Here is a 14,891-nt window from a genome sequence, read left to right as displayed (position 1 = left end):
TCCTATAGGGAGGTGTGGTTCATGGAAATAAATCTGAAATTAAATCATCCTTGAGAAAATTACAATCCAGCTGCCTTTGGCAGCAGGATAATGTATATATTTCATTAAATATTAAAGTTTAATTTTGCTATTGTGTATGTATTTGCATTGGGCTGTGCCCCTGATCCTAGGAGCCATTATAATACACAAAATCATATGGAAAACACTAGCAGAGCTGGAATGGCCTAGTTCTGCTGGATCATTTTACAGGTGCAGAAACAGAGGCCAAGATACAGTAAGTGACTCAAGTGGGGTCATGCCTGCTAGGTAAGTAGAGGGAGACCTGGAATGCTGTCCTAGTGCCCTTTATTTCCATGTCACAGTTTCTTTGCCATTGCACTCCGCAGACTGTGGTTGCTTTTCCTTGCTACCTGTGTTTTCACGAGGGGCAGGAGCAGGGAAAATTTCTAGCACTTAAGGCAGCTACTGAGTGACGGATCCCTTCGTAGAGTTTTTAAACAATGCAGCCCTCTTCTATCAGGTTGGAGTCACAGGGGGCCTGATCCTCAATGGCCTTTTGAGGAGCTCTATGGTTTGAATGGGGTTTGGGGGAATCTGATTTGTGTCTGGGTGGAAGCATGAAAGGCATCAAAGGGCTGAGGGCATAAAATCCTCTTGGAAATTTTTCAGGCCTCAGCACAAAAGAGGGCAGAGAAAACTTCTCAGCTCCTACAGTGAGGCTCCAGGAAGCTGCACCTCATTCCCAGTCAGGTGCGGGGTCGGAGGGGTTAAGGCTAGTGCAGTGTTAGGAGAGGCCTAAAAGATGATCTAGTTCTGTGGATATTGGGCCCAAGGTTCTCAGAGTGGGAAGGCTGGAAGCGCCCTGATTCAGTGGTCAGGGCAAAATTTTATTTCTTAAAAATGTCCATTGCTAAGTAAGTAAATAAGTAAAGTACATAAATAAATACGCAAACAAATAAATAAATCATTATTATTAGACAAAGAATTAAGTTAGAATAACTGGGTTAAAGTCTCTGGTCTTGACAGCATGACTTAAGTCACTTAACTGTTCTAAGCCCTAGCATATTTGTGGGATTATTTATTTATTCATTCACTCATTCATTTATGAAGGCTTTTCTATGTGTCAAGTACAGTGGCATGCACAAAGAATAACTAACATATAAACCCTGGATGAACCCACATTCAACACATGAATGAGTTCCTCCTTTTTTAGGAAAGTAAGACCATGCAGCCTCTACTCAGGATGGAGTTCTGAGAGAGTCCACGAGGGGGCGCGGGGGACCGGGACGCCTAAAAACAGCGAGGGACAGAGGATGCAACCTGGTTGCCAAGGGCCCTAACCGGTTCTTGAAAGTGTTGGATTTGGCTGACAGTGTTTTTAAAAGAGGTGATTTAGTTGTCAGTTTGCAAGATTTCAGATAAAACCTTAGACTTAAGTCTTTTCTTGGAAGGCCTGGCTGTACAGGGTCTGCATTCCTGCCTGACAGCCATCAACAAGAGCTGAGAAGTGGCTGCCCTTAGATGAGCCCCGTGTTTTCGGGTTTTATTTTCTTCTCTCCATCCTGCTTCTTTAATATTCTATCGTTGTCTTGCCTCTCTAGGTTTTTGAGATTGTGACCCTGGTGAAGGCCTGAGCTGAGTGTGCTGGGGCAGCAACCTTGTTCTTTCTTGACTTACCTATCCTTGGGGTAACCAAGGTTATGCTCACAATGCTGGAAGCTATGCCCTCGGGAGCAAGGTCCAGAGGGGAGTGAAGGAGCCTCGAGGTAAACGGGTGGAGAGTGGGCCCAAACAGAGACCTGGGTGCATCTCCCAGAACGTTTTCTATTTGCAGAGCTGTGCGGAGCAAGCACTCTGAGAAGGGGACTTGAGAGCAGGGGACAAAGTGAGCAAATATTAGGAAGCTGTTACCAGCTGTCACATACTTTGTTTGGTCCTGGACTTGAGCCAAAAGGAACAGTGAGGAAAGGCACCTGAAATCAAGGCTTGTCTAGGAGGCTGACTGCAGGTCCTTGAAATAAGCTTTTTGCAAGGGTGCCAGGAGGAAGGTCAGAGTTTACAGGCTCCCAAGGAAGTCCTTAAGATTGCACCTGCTGGATTCTGCTTGGCAGTTTGAGATAGCTGCAACCTCCTAAGGCATCAGTGACCAAAGGGAACTAGTCTCTTGGTTATAGACATTGATTAAGTTCCCAAAGGATGATGAGAGGTAAAAAAAAGTTTCAGGTTACCTGGAGTAGAGTTTGTAAATTGGCCACCCACAGGGCATATGTGGGTCACAAACACATTTTGTTTTAATTTACATGTTTTAGGAATTAGGAGGTCTCACATAGATCTCGATATCTGGCTTTTCTTGGAATATTTGATACTCTGGCAACATGCGGCTTACATTTCTGCAGGGCAACTGCAGGCTGGGGCTAAGGAGAGGCTGCCCCTGCAGAGGAGCCAGTAGCTCTATTTCTTCATAGTCTCCACCACTCCCTATTGTCTTAGTCTTGGTTTGCCTCACTCATTTATCTACCCAACCCTGGGAGGGATTTGAAATGATGACTCTGATTTAGAATAAACATTTTCAACATTATTTGTTAGCCCATGGGAAACTTTCAGCTGATGCATTTTTGTTGGGAGCAATTTATTGAAAGTAAAAGGTGGGCTGCTTGGGGAGAAGCAGGGTGGGCTTGCTCATCATGCCCTCTGCTTCTCCTCTGGGGGCATCTGCTGGAAGTCTGAAAGCTCTGTGAAGCATATGCCTAAAGGCTGCTGAAGTATCCAAGCGCATCACTGCACAGATGAAGAAACTAAGCCTCAAGGAAAGGGAGAGGCTCATCATCTAAGCTCAGAGAGTAAGTTTGTGCCTGAGCCCAAACTTGAACCCATTTCTCCACATTCCATGTTTATCCTTCTTCCTATTATACAAGAGGTAGCAGATAGTTTTTAATTCACTTTTGGACTCCTGCAAACCAGAGGTGCTATTAAATTGAATCCTCTGAGGCTTTTTCTGGGCTTGGTGGGAGAGAAGACTGACCTGATTAAGAATGTCTGCCTTGGGTAGAGGAAAGAGTCATGGGATTCATATCATGTATTTACCATCTGTGTGTAATACCATTCTGCTTGCTGCTGTAATCTGGGAAAGCATTTCCCTGTGGGTCTGGAAGGAAGGTTTTCTCTACCTTTAAAATTGGGCCTGATCCTGGCATCATATCCAGAGGTTCTCCCCATTAGCTTATCCAGGAAATCCGAGGGTGACATAGGCTTGGGTGCAGAGCGGGCAGCTTCAGCCTCTTTAGAAGCAGCAAGGCTAAGGAGGAAGAGAGGAAAGCAAAAGGTTACTAACAGCTCTTTCTCTTGCTGTGATCAGATCCTAGCCTCGTCCGACCCCTGTAGAAACACAAGAGTGCCCTTAGTGGGAGAAACAGGTAATATGGGTCTTTAGTGAGGTAAGGCCCAGGTTAAATTGTTTACCCAGCCCAAATATCAGCCGGCATGAGATCCTGGCAGGCAGCCAAGTGCCTGATTGATGCTGAGAAGCCACTGACATTTTTAAGGCTTCATCTCTGGGATTTTGAGTAATCACACTTGGCAGCTGGGTCTCCCTGGGAGAGGAGGTTGGAGGGTTAGTCTTTTGGTAGACCTGACTCTGTGTCGAGCACCTGTACTCTCATAGGTCCATGGAGCAAATCAGACAGAAGGGAAGTTATAGATCAAGTAATTTACCATTTCCTCAGGGTTTGTCTTCAGAATCAAAGTCACCAATTTTTAAAAAAGTTGCTAAAGTCAGATGCATTCTGGAACACAAATTTTATCAGGCATTTTTACCTCAAGTCTCCTCCGAAGCTTTGACAAGCTTATATGCTTATACTTATGGGATCACCGTCTCAAGAAGCATACACTTCAGAAAATCTCACTTGGGAAATTGAGGCCCAGTTAGTGGAAAGGACTGACATAGGACCCAGAGTAAAGCAGTAGTAGCCTACTTCATTTTATTGAGGGTTAGGTGATTTGAAATCAAACTGTGGGGATGCTTCACGCTGTTTCTGTCACCTGTGCTCCACCCCACACCCATTCAAGTAAGTGGCTTTAGGGATTGTTTCACACCACAGTATGAATTACTAATGCATTAAGAACATGAGCCACCCTCTGTTGAGCTATTTATTTATTTACTTATTTTTAAGTTCAGGGACACATGTACAGAATACGCAGGTTTGTTTTACACAGGTATACATGTGCCACGGTGGTTTGCTGCATCTATCAACCCATTATCTAGGCATTAAGCCCCGTTTGCATTAGGTATTTGTCCTAATGCTCTATCTCCCCTTGCTCCCCAACTCCCAACAGACCCTGGTGTGTGATGTTCCCCTTCCTGTGTCCATGTGTTCCCATTGTTCAACTCCCACTTATGAGTGAGAACACATGGTGTTTGGTTTTCTGCTCCTGTGTTAGTTTGCTGAGATGATGGCTTCCAGCTTCAACCATGTCCCTGCAAAGAACATGAACTCATATTCATCGTTTTTTATGGTTGGATAAGTATTCCATAGTGTGTATGTACCACATTTTCTTTATCCAGTCTGTCATTAATGGACATTTGGGTTGGTTCCAAGTCTTTGCTATTGTGAACAGGGCTGCAATAAATATACGTGTGCACGTGCCTTTATAGTAGAATGATTTACAATCCTTTGGGCATATACTCAGTAATGAGATTGCTGGGCCAAATGGTATTTCTGGTTCTAGATCCTTGAGGAATTGCCACACCAAGCTCTTAAAGCATATAGATTTCAATAAGAGTCAGTTTTGGAGGCTAAGGGGTTGAAGAACACTAATTTGGGTTGCTTTGGGCAATTGAGGTTTGCTGGTACTGAAATTATATCCAGGAGATAGATAGCTAGGAGTCATGAGCAGCCCTGACATGTGCTTGTGGGGCTGGAATGTTGGAGGAAATATATAGAGACGTGTGTGTGTGTGTGTGTGTGTGTGTGCGCGTGCGCGCGTGCGTGTGTGTGTGTAAGATGGAAGCTTCTGTCACCTAGTCAAGTAGCACATAATATTCCCCAAGGATTTGTACCCAACCTGTCTTGTTCTTCCTCTCAGCTTCTTTTCTGGTCTCATCAGTTGTAACTATTTAAGCAATCAGTTAATAATGGATGAGTCTCAAATCTGTCACCACACTGGCCTCTTCCTTAAAACCCCCTTCCTCATTTGCAGACACCTGAGGGACACATTTATCTCAATGTTCTGCTAGTGCCTCAACTATATCCCCCAAACTGAACACTACAGCTTCCTTCCCAGGCTTGCTCCTCCAGACCTGTTTCTCCAGACGACGTCAATATACTTCCAGTCTCTAGGATTAGAAGCCTCAGAGCCATCTTGTCATCTTGTCTCCTTGCTCCCCCACACCCCCATCCCCCACAAGCTCACTCATCAGGTGCTGATGTAGTTATCTGAGTTTGTGTTTTAAGAGCAGGAATCATGGTGGTTTTATTTATTATTTGTTTGTTTGTTCTTTCATTCCCCACTGTGTCTACCATGGTGTTTCACACTTAATTGGTGCTCAGTAATTGCACAGTGAATGAATGAATGAATGAATAATGTGCTACTTTAATTAATCAAATATTCTGGCTAGTAAAAAATGTTCATAAATATTTATACATGGATTAACAATTTTAAAATAATTAGACTATTATACACAGTAATGGAAAATACTGAAAGCAATCTGGTATTGCTTTGAAATTCAGAAGGTAGTCTAGGAGTATTTAGACACTCTTGCTTAATAATCTGAAGATCCTTCCTCATATCCTGGGGAGCTAATTTTGATGGACAGGGTGAGGAACAAATGCACTAGTTTCTTTGTGTGTGTCTATGGATGTAGGTGAGTTTGTGTGATGTGGGTGGGTTTCTAGGTATGATTGTATATATGTGTTATGTATACAGATGGATGGTTGTGTATGGATGTATGTGGGGATTAGAGTGTGCATGGGGGTGTTTGCAGATGCATAGAGGATTGGGTCACATAGGTTTGTATGTGCAAAATGTGAATTTCTGTGTTCATGTGTATGTATGTCAAGAATGGCATTTAGTATGGGCATTTTTGTGTGCATATGTGAGGTGTATGTATAAATGGGATATAGGGTGTGAACGTGTAAAATACTTCTATAGATTTATGTCTGTGATGTGCATATTGCATGTGTTTGTTTTTGAAGTGTACTGTGAAATATAATACAGAATAGTGTAAAAGAGTGAAAAGAACAGATGATTTGGGATTCACCCTGTCTTAGTCATTTATTAGCTGTGTCACCTTGGAAAAGTTACTTAACCTGTCTGAGCTTTAGTTTTCTTACCTGTCAAGGAATTTTTTTGCACAAGGAATAACTGAGGTAGCACAGTTAAAAATACCTAGGACTGTTCTTAGAACACAGTAAGCACTCAATACATTGTTTTTCTCTTTGGCGTGGTGTATGTATGTGGGGTGTGTGTGTGTGTGTGCGTGTGTGTTTGAAGCACTTCTGAGCAGGTCTGAGGCTGCTCCTTGTCTCACATGGCTTTCTGCTGCACCATGGACCCCACATGGCTGGAAAGCCCTCCCAGGTGCTTCCCACGGCCCACAGTTTTCTCCATTCAGCACCAGACTCATGGCTGCTATGTGGCTCTGGTGTGGGCAGAGGGGACCACAGGCATGCAACTAGTGATTTATGACTTTTCTGCTGTTATAATTCACTTCTAGAACCTCTCTAGGAGTGGCAGTTAAGACACTTTCATAAGCTCCCTACTCCCTCCAGCCCCTCCTCTCTGATAATAAGATTTGGGAACATAGTACTTCCTCCCAGCAGTTCCTGGAGCACAAGCAATCTCCTGCCCTTAGGCCTCTCTCATAAGCCTGAATCCTATTAGGCAGTATAGTGGGAGAATGAATTCGCCCCAAATTATCCCATACCATTTGCTATTAGCATAACATGCCATTTAATACCAGAATCCTCCCCAAAGCTGAAGAGTCTTCTGGTTATTCTAACCTGTATGTCTGCAGTAAGGTATTTGCAGTCTGGTCACCCAGCTGCTGGCTCACTTAAAACCTTGGCACTGAGCCGAAGTGGAAGGAATGAAGACTCTGGAGGGTTAAGTAACTGGCTTCGGGTCACACAGCACTTTGAAGAGAGAAGGGATTAGAACTTAAATATTCTAGTGTTGACTCGTCCAAATGCTACAATGTATGGGAGAGTCCTCTGCAAATTGTGAGGAGTATAAAATCATGAGAGTTATGCTACTATTACGATTTGTTTCTGAAGCTTGTTCTACATTGTTATATCCAAGCAAACCAAATATGTGTCTGAATTCTAGCGATCTGTATATACACTGCTCTGAATTTACCGCAGTTAAAAATGGAGAAGAAATGGTTGTGAAGTACCCAGTGATCCTCTGTTTTGTCAAGTGATTCACAGTACCATATGTTGAGAATCTCCAGTCCAGCCCCTCCCATATATTATTTAACAGCTGTTTCCTGGTATCACTTTCATAATTTTTGCCCTGTTTGTTCACCACCTCTACTATTATTCATTTAATTATTTTCATTAAATTGCCTCACTTCTTTTAAATTTAGACTTATTTAAAAGGAAACTATGTTTCACTACTCACAAATAGAAAACTAGTATTACTAGCCATAATGGGAGAGAACCACAACAGCAAATACCATGGCAACAAGACAGAAAGAGAAGACTTTATAATTCTAGTGATCTGCTGCTTGCCAATGTTCTGAGCCCAAGGCCTGCACTAAGTTACAAAGAAGTCCAGCAAGTGTTGGACAGGCGATAGAGGCATATTAGCACCTAACAAGACTTCTGGAGATAATAAAGACTGGAAAAGAATTGGCTCACTAATAATTTATTGTTATTGTGTCAATCACTTAAAATCATCCTCCTCCTTCACTATGCCCTAGGCCAAAAGTTCCCAACTCTTTTCCAAATACAAAGGCTCCATATTAATGCCAAAGTAGCTATGTCTCCCTCCACTTGATAATCCTTGTACATTTCTGTCTATATTTAGACAGTACAATTTGCACAGGATTATTCAAAACTCCCCCCCTCCACCCTGGTGAGTCTGATGTGCTGTGCATCTGTGTAGAGTAAATATGCATCTGGGAGCTCTTTTAGTACCACGATTCCCAGTTAACTTAAGCATTTGCTTATAGACCATGAGCTGCTGGACAGAGGAGCTGGGAATGAATCTGAGAAATGAAACACTCAATTGTTAAAATTTTACGACCTTATAAAAGTATTTGGAAATGATGCAGTTGTTTTTCAGGGATTACTAAAATATAATGGGTGAATCAGACTCAGTTTAGACAAATTTGATTAATGGTAATTTTCAGAGAGAGAGTGAGGCCTTCTGAGGCCAAGTTTTCCTTACTGACAAGGCTTATTACAATAGATGCACTGACTATACAAAGCATTGGACGATTGTACACAGAAATGAAAAATACTGAAAGCAATCTGGTATTGCTTTGAAGATTCAGCAGGTACTCTAGGACTATTTAGACACTCTTGTTTGATAATCTGAAGGTCCTTACTCACATCCTGAAGAGCTAGTTTTGATGGACAGGATGAGGAACAAATGCATTTTGGTTTCTTTCTGTGTGTCTATGGATGCAGGTGAATTTGTGTGACGTGAGTAGGTTTCTAGGTATGATGTATTATGTATGTTATGCATACAAATAGACGGATGTTTATGGATGTGTGTGAGGATTAGAGCATGCACTAGATTTTCCACCACTTTCTGGTCAGGGGATTTGACACACTAAGAGACTTTGGTGCTTAAAGGACCTCAGATGTTACTCCTAATGACAGAGGCTATGGAAAACTCCAGGAGTAGAGTTCAATAGGGGGGTTGGAGGCAAAGTTGATGTAATGAAGTGGGGGCTGTATGACCTTGAATGAATCACTTTCCTTGTTGGCTTTTAGTTTTCCCCATTATACAAGGAGATTAAAATAATCTCTAAGGGCCCTTCCAGCCCTCAACCATCATTTTATAGGTCTATAATGTCTATAATACTCCCTCTTCTTTTTATTTTTTCATATATCTGGTCTGAGGATCTAGATTTGTCTGGACTTCTTTTGGGGGAATGGGCTTTTGTGTCTTGGTTCTTTCTCACCTAGTCTCAAGATTTTTTTCTCCAACAGGCCAACCTCTTGGAGAATCTCAAGTTTTACTTGGAAGAAAAGCCAGATCAATGTTCAGATTCTCATTCTCCAGTTGCAACATCAATTGAAAATAAGGAATCAATATAAAGCTGTCAATCCGAATTACAAATGAGCTAGAGTTGGCAGTAAGACTGGGAGAAAACCATTTCAACTACATTTTGCATGGCACCACACCACCAAGAACCACTCTGGGTTAGCAGAAGGGATCCCACTAATAGATTCCCTCTCTTCAGTTCGCCATGGTTAGAGAAGTCCAGGAGGTCAGGATGGAAAAGGGGAAGGAAAGAAAAGGAGGGGGCAGACGATGGACTAAAAGGCTGAAAGTAACCAAGGGAAGGACCCATATGGCTGGAGAAGGAACTTAGATTGAGGACAGGGAGGTGGGAGATGGGAAGCTGAAGAGGAAGGGAACACTAAAAACGGAGGAGCTTGAGGCCATTGTCAGCACAATAATTGAGGAATGCAGTGAGCACAGTGGACAGGTATCCAACTACATTTCATTGGAGGATGAGAAATCTCCAAGAAGCTTTGTGGAGAAAATGACTTTTTAAGTAAAACTTGAAGGTTAATTATGGAGGGGGCCTGGAAAAATACGGGAGGAAGAGTGTTTGGGGTAGGAAGAACAGCATGTGTAGTTTAAAAGTGAGACACAGCTTGGAGAATTGAAAGAAGAGTTTAGTGTGTGTATGAAGGAGGGAGGGAGAGAAAGAGAATGGGAAATGATGAGAAATGAGAATAAAATACTTGCAGGTAGGGTCTGTCTTGTTCAATGCCTGGCATGTAGTAGTAATTAAAAATTTGATTTGACCAACCTTTGCTGTCTAATTGTTTCTTGGCCAGTAGATAGAATAGTTTAGGTACTTAAGCAATTATAAGAGGCTTCCGCCCTGCTTAGGTGGCATAATTGGGCTGCTACAGTGGAAGGCAGTATTTGGGGGGAAGGTGGGGATTAATCAGATAAATTGTCTGAGTTTTATTAATTGTAGTCTCTGTGTGCTTTTAGAAAGACCCAACATTTGCCATTTTCAAGTTGTGTATTTGAGGGAGAAAGCTTTCTCCTGCCCCATTGCCTGTGGGCTATCTTTTTCTAAATGAAAAAGAAATGGTGGGTGGTGAGGTGAGGTGGGTGTCCTGGGCTTCTGGGAAGAGGTGGGGCTGAGCTGGGCTGGCACACTTGGCTTTCGGGGCTGAGCCAGTTTCCCATCCCTGGCTCTGACCCCACGGAACTTGGGGCTCGTGCAGCCTGGGCCCTGCTGGTCACCCTCAGCTTTGCCTGGGTTGCATCATCAGGTCAGCATCTGGCTTCCTCCAGCCAGCTGTGCAATTCTGATTTTATTTGATTGCAGCAAGGGGCTTAGACTGACCAGGGAGTGCTTGACATTTTATTACTGTCACTTCATGATCTGCTAAGCACCCCTGGGAACAGAATGTCACAGTTGGCATGCCCTGAGCCCAATTCACCCCAGAGTCTTATGGAACGAGACACCCCTCACCCTTCCTGTCCTGCCTCCCACAGTTATTACTGCTTCCTATAAGGAGCCCTTATCTGAGTAAGAAGCGCATATATTTGAACATGATTTTCTTCTTGTAGCAAGGTAAAATCCTGGATTCTTAGAGTTGGGCTAAACCTTAAAATCCCATCTGGTTTTGCCTCTGCCCCTAAGGATGTCTGGTCCTCTAGGGATCCCATGTACACTGTAGCATCAATTCCCATGTTTTCCTCTGGATAGCCTTCCATTCACTAACTCTCCTGCCTTATTGTATGTATCCCCATAAAGCAGGGCCACCTAGAGAAAGGTGAATGAGGTACCTAGCAAAATAGAAGGAGGCACTCAATCCCAGGTTTGCATAAATGCCAACCCTGTACTTACAGGGACCAGAGAGTGAGCACTTCCTTAAATTTTGTGTTTCACCTACTTCACCCTAGTACTAGCCCTGCTACCACATCCTAAATCCCCAAGTCTGGTCTACAGGGTAAGATTTCCTGTAGATTATCAAATGTATTCTCCCAATGAGGCGGTCTTTACCTCTCACAACATCTGCTTTTTTTCAAAAAGCTTCTTGTTTTTCTTGTTTGGTGGCAAGAAACAACATTAATTGAGCACCTGCTGCTCCTAATGCGCACTGTGAATTGCGCATTACATATTTTATCTCATTTTATCCCTCAAACAGCCAGAGAGGTAGGGATGCCTGTCCCCATTTTACAGGTGAGAAAATTGAGGCTTAATCAGTTTTGTGACTTGATATGTCCAACTCTGGCATTCTACACTGTATTTGTTTATATTATGTAGATGTTTTCTTTTTTCTCATCTTTCTTCTCCTTACTCCATGTGCATCTGTGAAGGCTAGAGTCATGGCAGCCCTGGTCTTTTCTGGTTCAAGCCCAACTTTCAGCTCTATAACCTTCCTTTTTCTCAGAGTTGGGGCAATCAAGGTGTTATATAGACAAGACCCTGAAAGCATGATTTTCACAAATGTCTTTTCAGGTTCTTAATAAACATGGTTTTCATGAAGTACAGAGCCTGGCACATAGTCAGAGCTCAATAAATATTTGTTAAATGGATGATCTATATCTGGAATTCCAGAGGAAGCTTAATTTAGCTGTGCAGCATTACTTGGCATCAGTGATATGATTTGACTGCTGTCCAAAGAGTCCTAAACTCTGGCCGTTACACACTCAGCCCCTGGGGAAAATATTTAATGTCCTCAGAGAAAATATAAGGCAGAAAAATAAGAGAAAAAAAATCATTTCCTTCAGCAGTATTCACATGAAACGTCTTGGACCACTGGCCTAGGTCAAACCTAGGTTTATTTGTGCATAAACCCCACATTCCTGCTTCCTTATGTCACTATTTATAATTCTACCACAGTCATCTCACTTTGCCCCAGCTGTGCCTATATATCTCACTTGGGAACATTTTTCCATGCCTCTGACCTTCAGTGTTATTCTGCAGTCTGGTCCTACGGTGAAAGAATGCTTGGCTTAAGTCTGGGGGCATCAAGTGGCCCTCAGATGAGGTACAGTGTGAAGAATCCAGGGGGATTCTTCAGAGGCTTGAGTGTTGAAGAACAGGCCTGTGGGGTTTACTGTTCCTGAGTGAAAGCTCTTAGCAGGCCCTATGTAATCAGCATGCATCCCACGAGTTGGACAGAAGAGCAAATGGCTCTCATTACCTTCAATGCAGCTTTCTTTTTAATCAGATAAATCTCACTGGAGAAATGTGTCTTTGCAGAAAATGGAGCCCAGGCTTTTGGACAGAAAGTTTTGGGAAAAAAGATTGCATTAATCAGCAGGAATTGGTCATTTGAGGTTGCAAAGGCCTGGGGATATAGATATTGAGGAGACATAGCAATCAGATAAAAAACAATGAAGATATGATATTAGCTAATGACAGTAATGGCTACTATTCACTGATACTTTATATGTTTCGCTGTATTTAATCTCTTCTCAATACCATGAAGATGACATAATTATCCCCATTTTACAGATGAGGAAGCTGACACTTTCAATTTTCAGAAAATTTGGCTGAGGTTATGCAGTTTGCAAATGGTAACCCCATGAGCCAACTGGTCTCTGAAGCCCATGGTATAAATTACTATAATTTATTGACTCTTCCAAGTGATAGTGATTTGCAGAGTCCCTGTGAGGAGCCTCTCTGGTTCATGATATAAATGTTTCTGTGACTCTTGAATTACAACTGAGAATTCTGGAGCTCTGGGAATTGGAAATAATAGGTTGGGAATAATGTAATTGATAACCACTTGCACACAGTACCACTTTCAGTTTTTATGGCATTTCTAAATCCATCACTACATTTGATCCTCATACCAGCCCCAGGACAGCATCTCCATGTCCAGATGATGACATTCAGGGTCAACTGAAAGGTAGGAGGCCTGCTCAGTCTCAGATCGTAGAGCCACAACCTAACTGGAGGGCTCCTGGTCTGGTCTGGGTTATCTTTTGCTTGACTCTTTGGCCATTGCCCAGAACAATCATGGTATGGACAAAACCTTCTTGACTGTTTATTTCATCAATTCTATCACACTTTCTCTGTAGTTAACTTGCCTTTTGTTGTACCCTTTTCTCAGTTTGCTCATCTTGAAAATACTACCTGCCTTTACCAACTGTGGGTGTTTGAATGGGAAAAGGTCACAGTACTTTTACAGGTGCTGAAGAAATAAACTTTCATTTCTCAGGTCAACTTTTTTTATTCATTAGGTAATTTTAGATACTGATAATCTAATTTTAGATAGCATTAAATTATTATTTCATTTGTTTACTTACTTAAAATAATTATGAAGTGTGTATTGTACGATGGAGATTGTACTAGGTGTTAGAGGAGGCTACAAATAAAATAGTAACAGCCAGCCCTTATCGAGGGGTTATAAAGTACTGTACCAGGCATTACACCAAAAGGTTTATTTGCAATATTTAATCCCCAAAATAATCCTTTGGCTTAGGGTATAAGTATCTCTGTTTTTCTGATGAGAAAAGTGGGGTTCATAGAGATTAAATAATTTGTCCAGGTTCACCTGACCTTACAGACTTCTCTCTTAACTATATTGATGATGAACATGCAATAACCATTGCTTTCCAGGGGCTCTCAAACTAGTAGGAGAAAACTTATGTTAGAACACATAAGTGCTTTAATATCCATGCCCATTAGAAAAAACATATCACTTTTCCTTTCCAAGACTATACTAGTTCAAACTCATAGTGAAAAAAAGCCAAGGTGCAATGAAACCATAGGAAATGCATCAGCAAAACTGTAGTATTTATCCCAGAGAAAACAGAGGTTTCATAGTAGTGGAGCTTGGATGTGTGTGGTCTTCAAGCATCCAAAGACTATGATTCAAAGGAGGATGCTCAGAAAATAAACAATCCTCACAAGGCACTGAGGAAGAATGATCTTAAATTGTAGAAAGGGCAATTTGGATTAAAACCTGAAGCTGCCTTTAATAAACAGAGTGACTGGTTTTCAGAAAGCGAGCACTTAACTGTGAGTTGATAGGGTTTAGCTGAAGTGGGTATTTGCATGTAAATGCAGAGTTTTAAGGATGCTCCAGGGCTCTAATAATGCTCTCTAAATAGCCTTTGTTGATTCCCCAGAATCCTCTAAGACAGAGGCAGAGCTGCAGCTATGCTCAGTGGGGTGGAACTTCTTTGTTTCACTCAGCGGGTTCCAAAGACTTGGGCAAGAATTGAGTAGCAGAGTCATAGAATTATGAGATTTGGTCATCCTGTGCATAAAAAAATTCATTGATTACCTGCTATAAATTAATAAATGTATATTATACCCCAGCAAGACAATCATCTCCATTTTATAGATAAGAAAACTGACTCAGAGATTAACTGAGAATAGCAAAGGCTACTACCAATGACCAAATACTTTCTAGGTGCCATACACAGTTAAGAACTGTTCCATACAGGCTTTCTAATCTTCCCAACGACTTTATGAAACATCAAGCATTTTCTTTTCTACTTTTCAGATGAGAAAACTGAGACTTGGCGAGATTGACTGACTTGATCAAGGTGACTTAGCGGCAGAACGGATACATAAATCTAACTGAGGTGAAATTTTGGCATAAGTTTTGGAGCAGCTGTTCAAATCTGCTACAACAGCTCACTCAATTCAAATATTCATGGTTTTAAGTTTCTACTCTGCTGTGGTTTAGTATAAGCTTCTAGAAGGAATATTTACTTAGGAGAAT

General features: G+C 42.0%; 1 protein-coding gene across 2 annotated transcripts in view; it reads right to left on the bottom strand.

Moving 5' to 3' along the window:
- Positions 1 to 14,891, bottom strand: part of GLRA1 (glycine receptor alpha 1) — a 113,009-nt gene that overhangs the window by 77,192 nt on the left and 20,926 nt on the right. For both annotated transcript variants that reach the window (XM_032259822.1, XM_032259823.1), the window contains exon 2: positions 3,168 to 3,295. In XM_032259822.1, the coding sequence (XP_032115713.1) occupies positions 3,168 to 3,295 (128 nt within the window). The remainder of the gene's footprint in view (positions 1 to 3,167; positions 3,296 to 14,891) is intronic.

This window comes from Sapajus apella, unplaced genomic scaffold, assembly GCF_009761245.1.
Source record: "Sapajus apella isolate SASKATOON/1434 unplaced genomic scaffold, GSC_monkey_1.0 scaffold112, whole genome shotgun sequence".
Lineage (NCBI taxonomy): Eukaryota > Metazoa > Chordata > Mammalia > Primates > Cebidae > Sapajus > Sapajus apella.
Note: the sequence above shows the minus strand (reverse complement) of the source record. Positions and strands in the feature narration are given on the sequence as shown.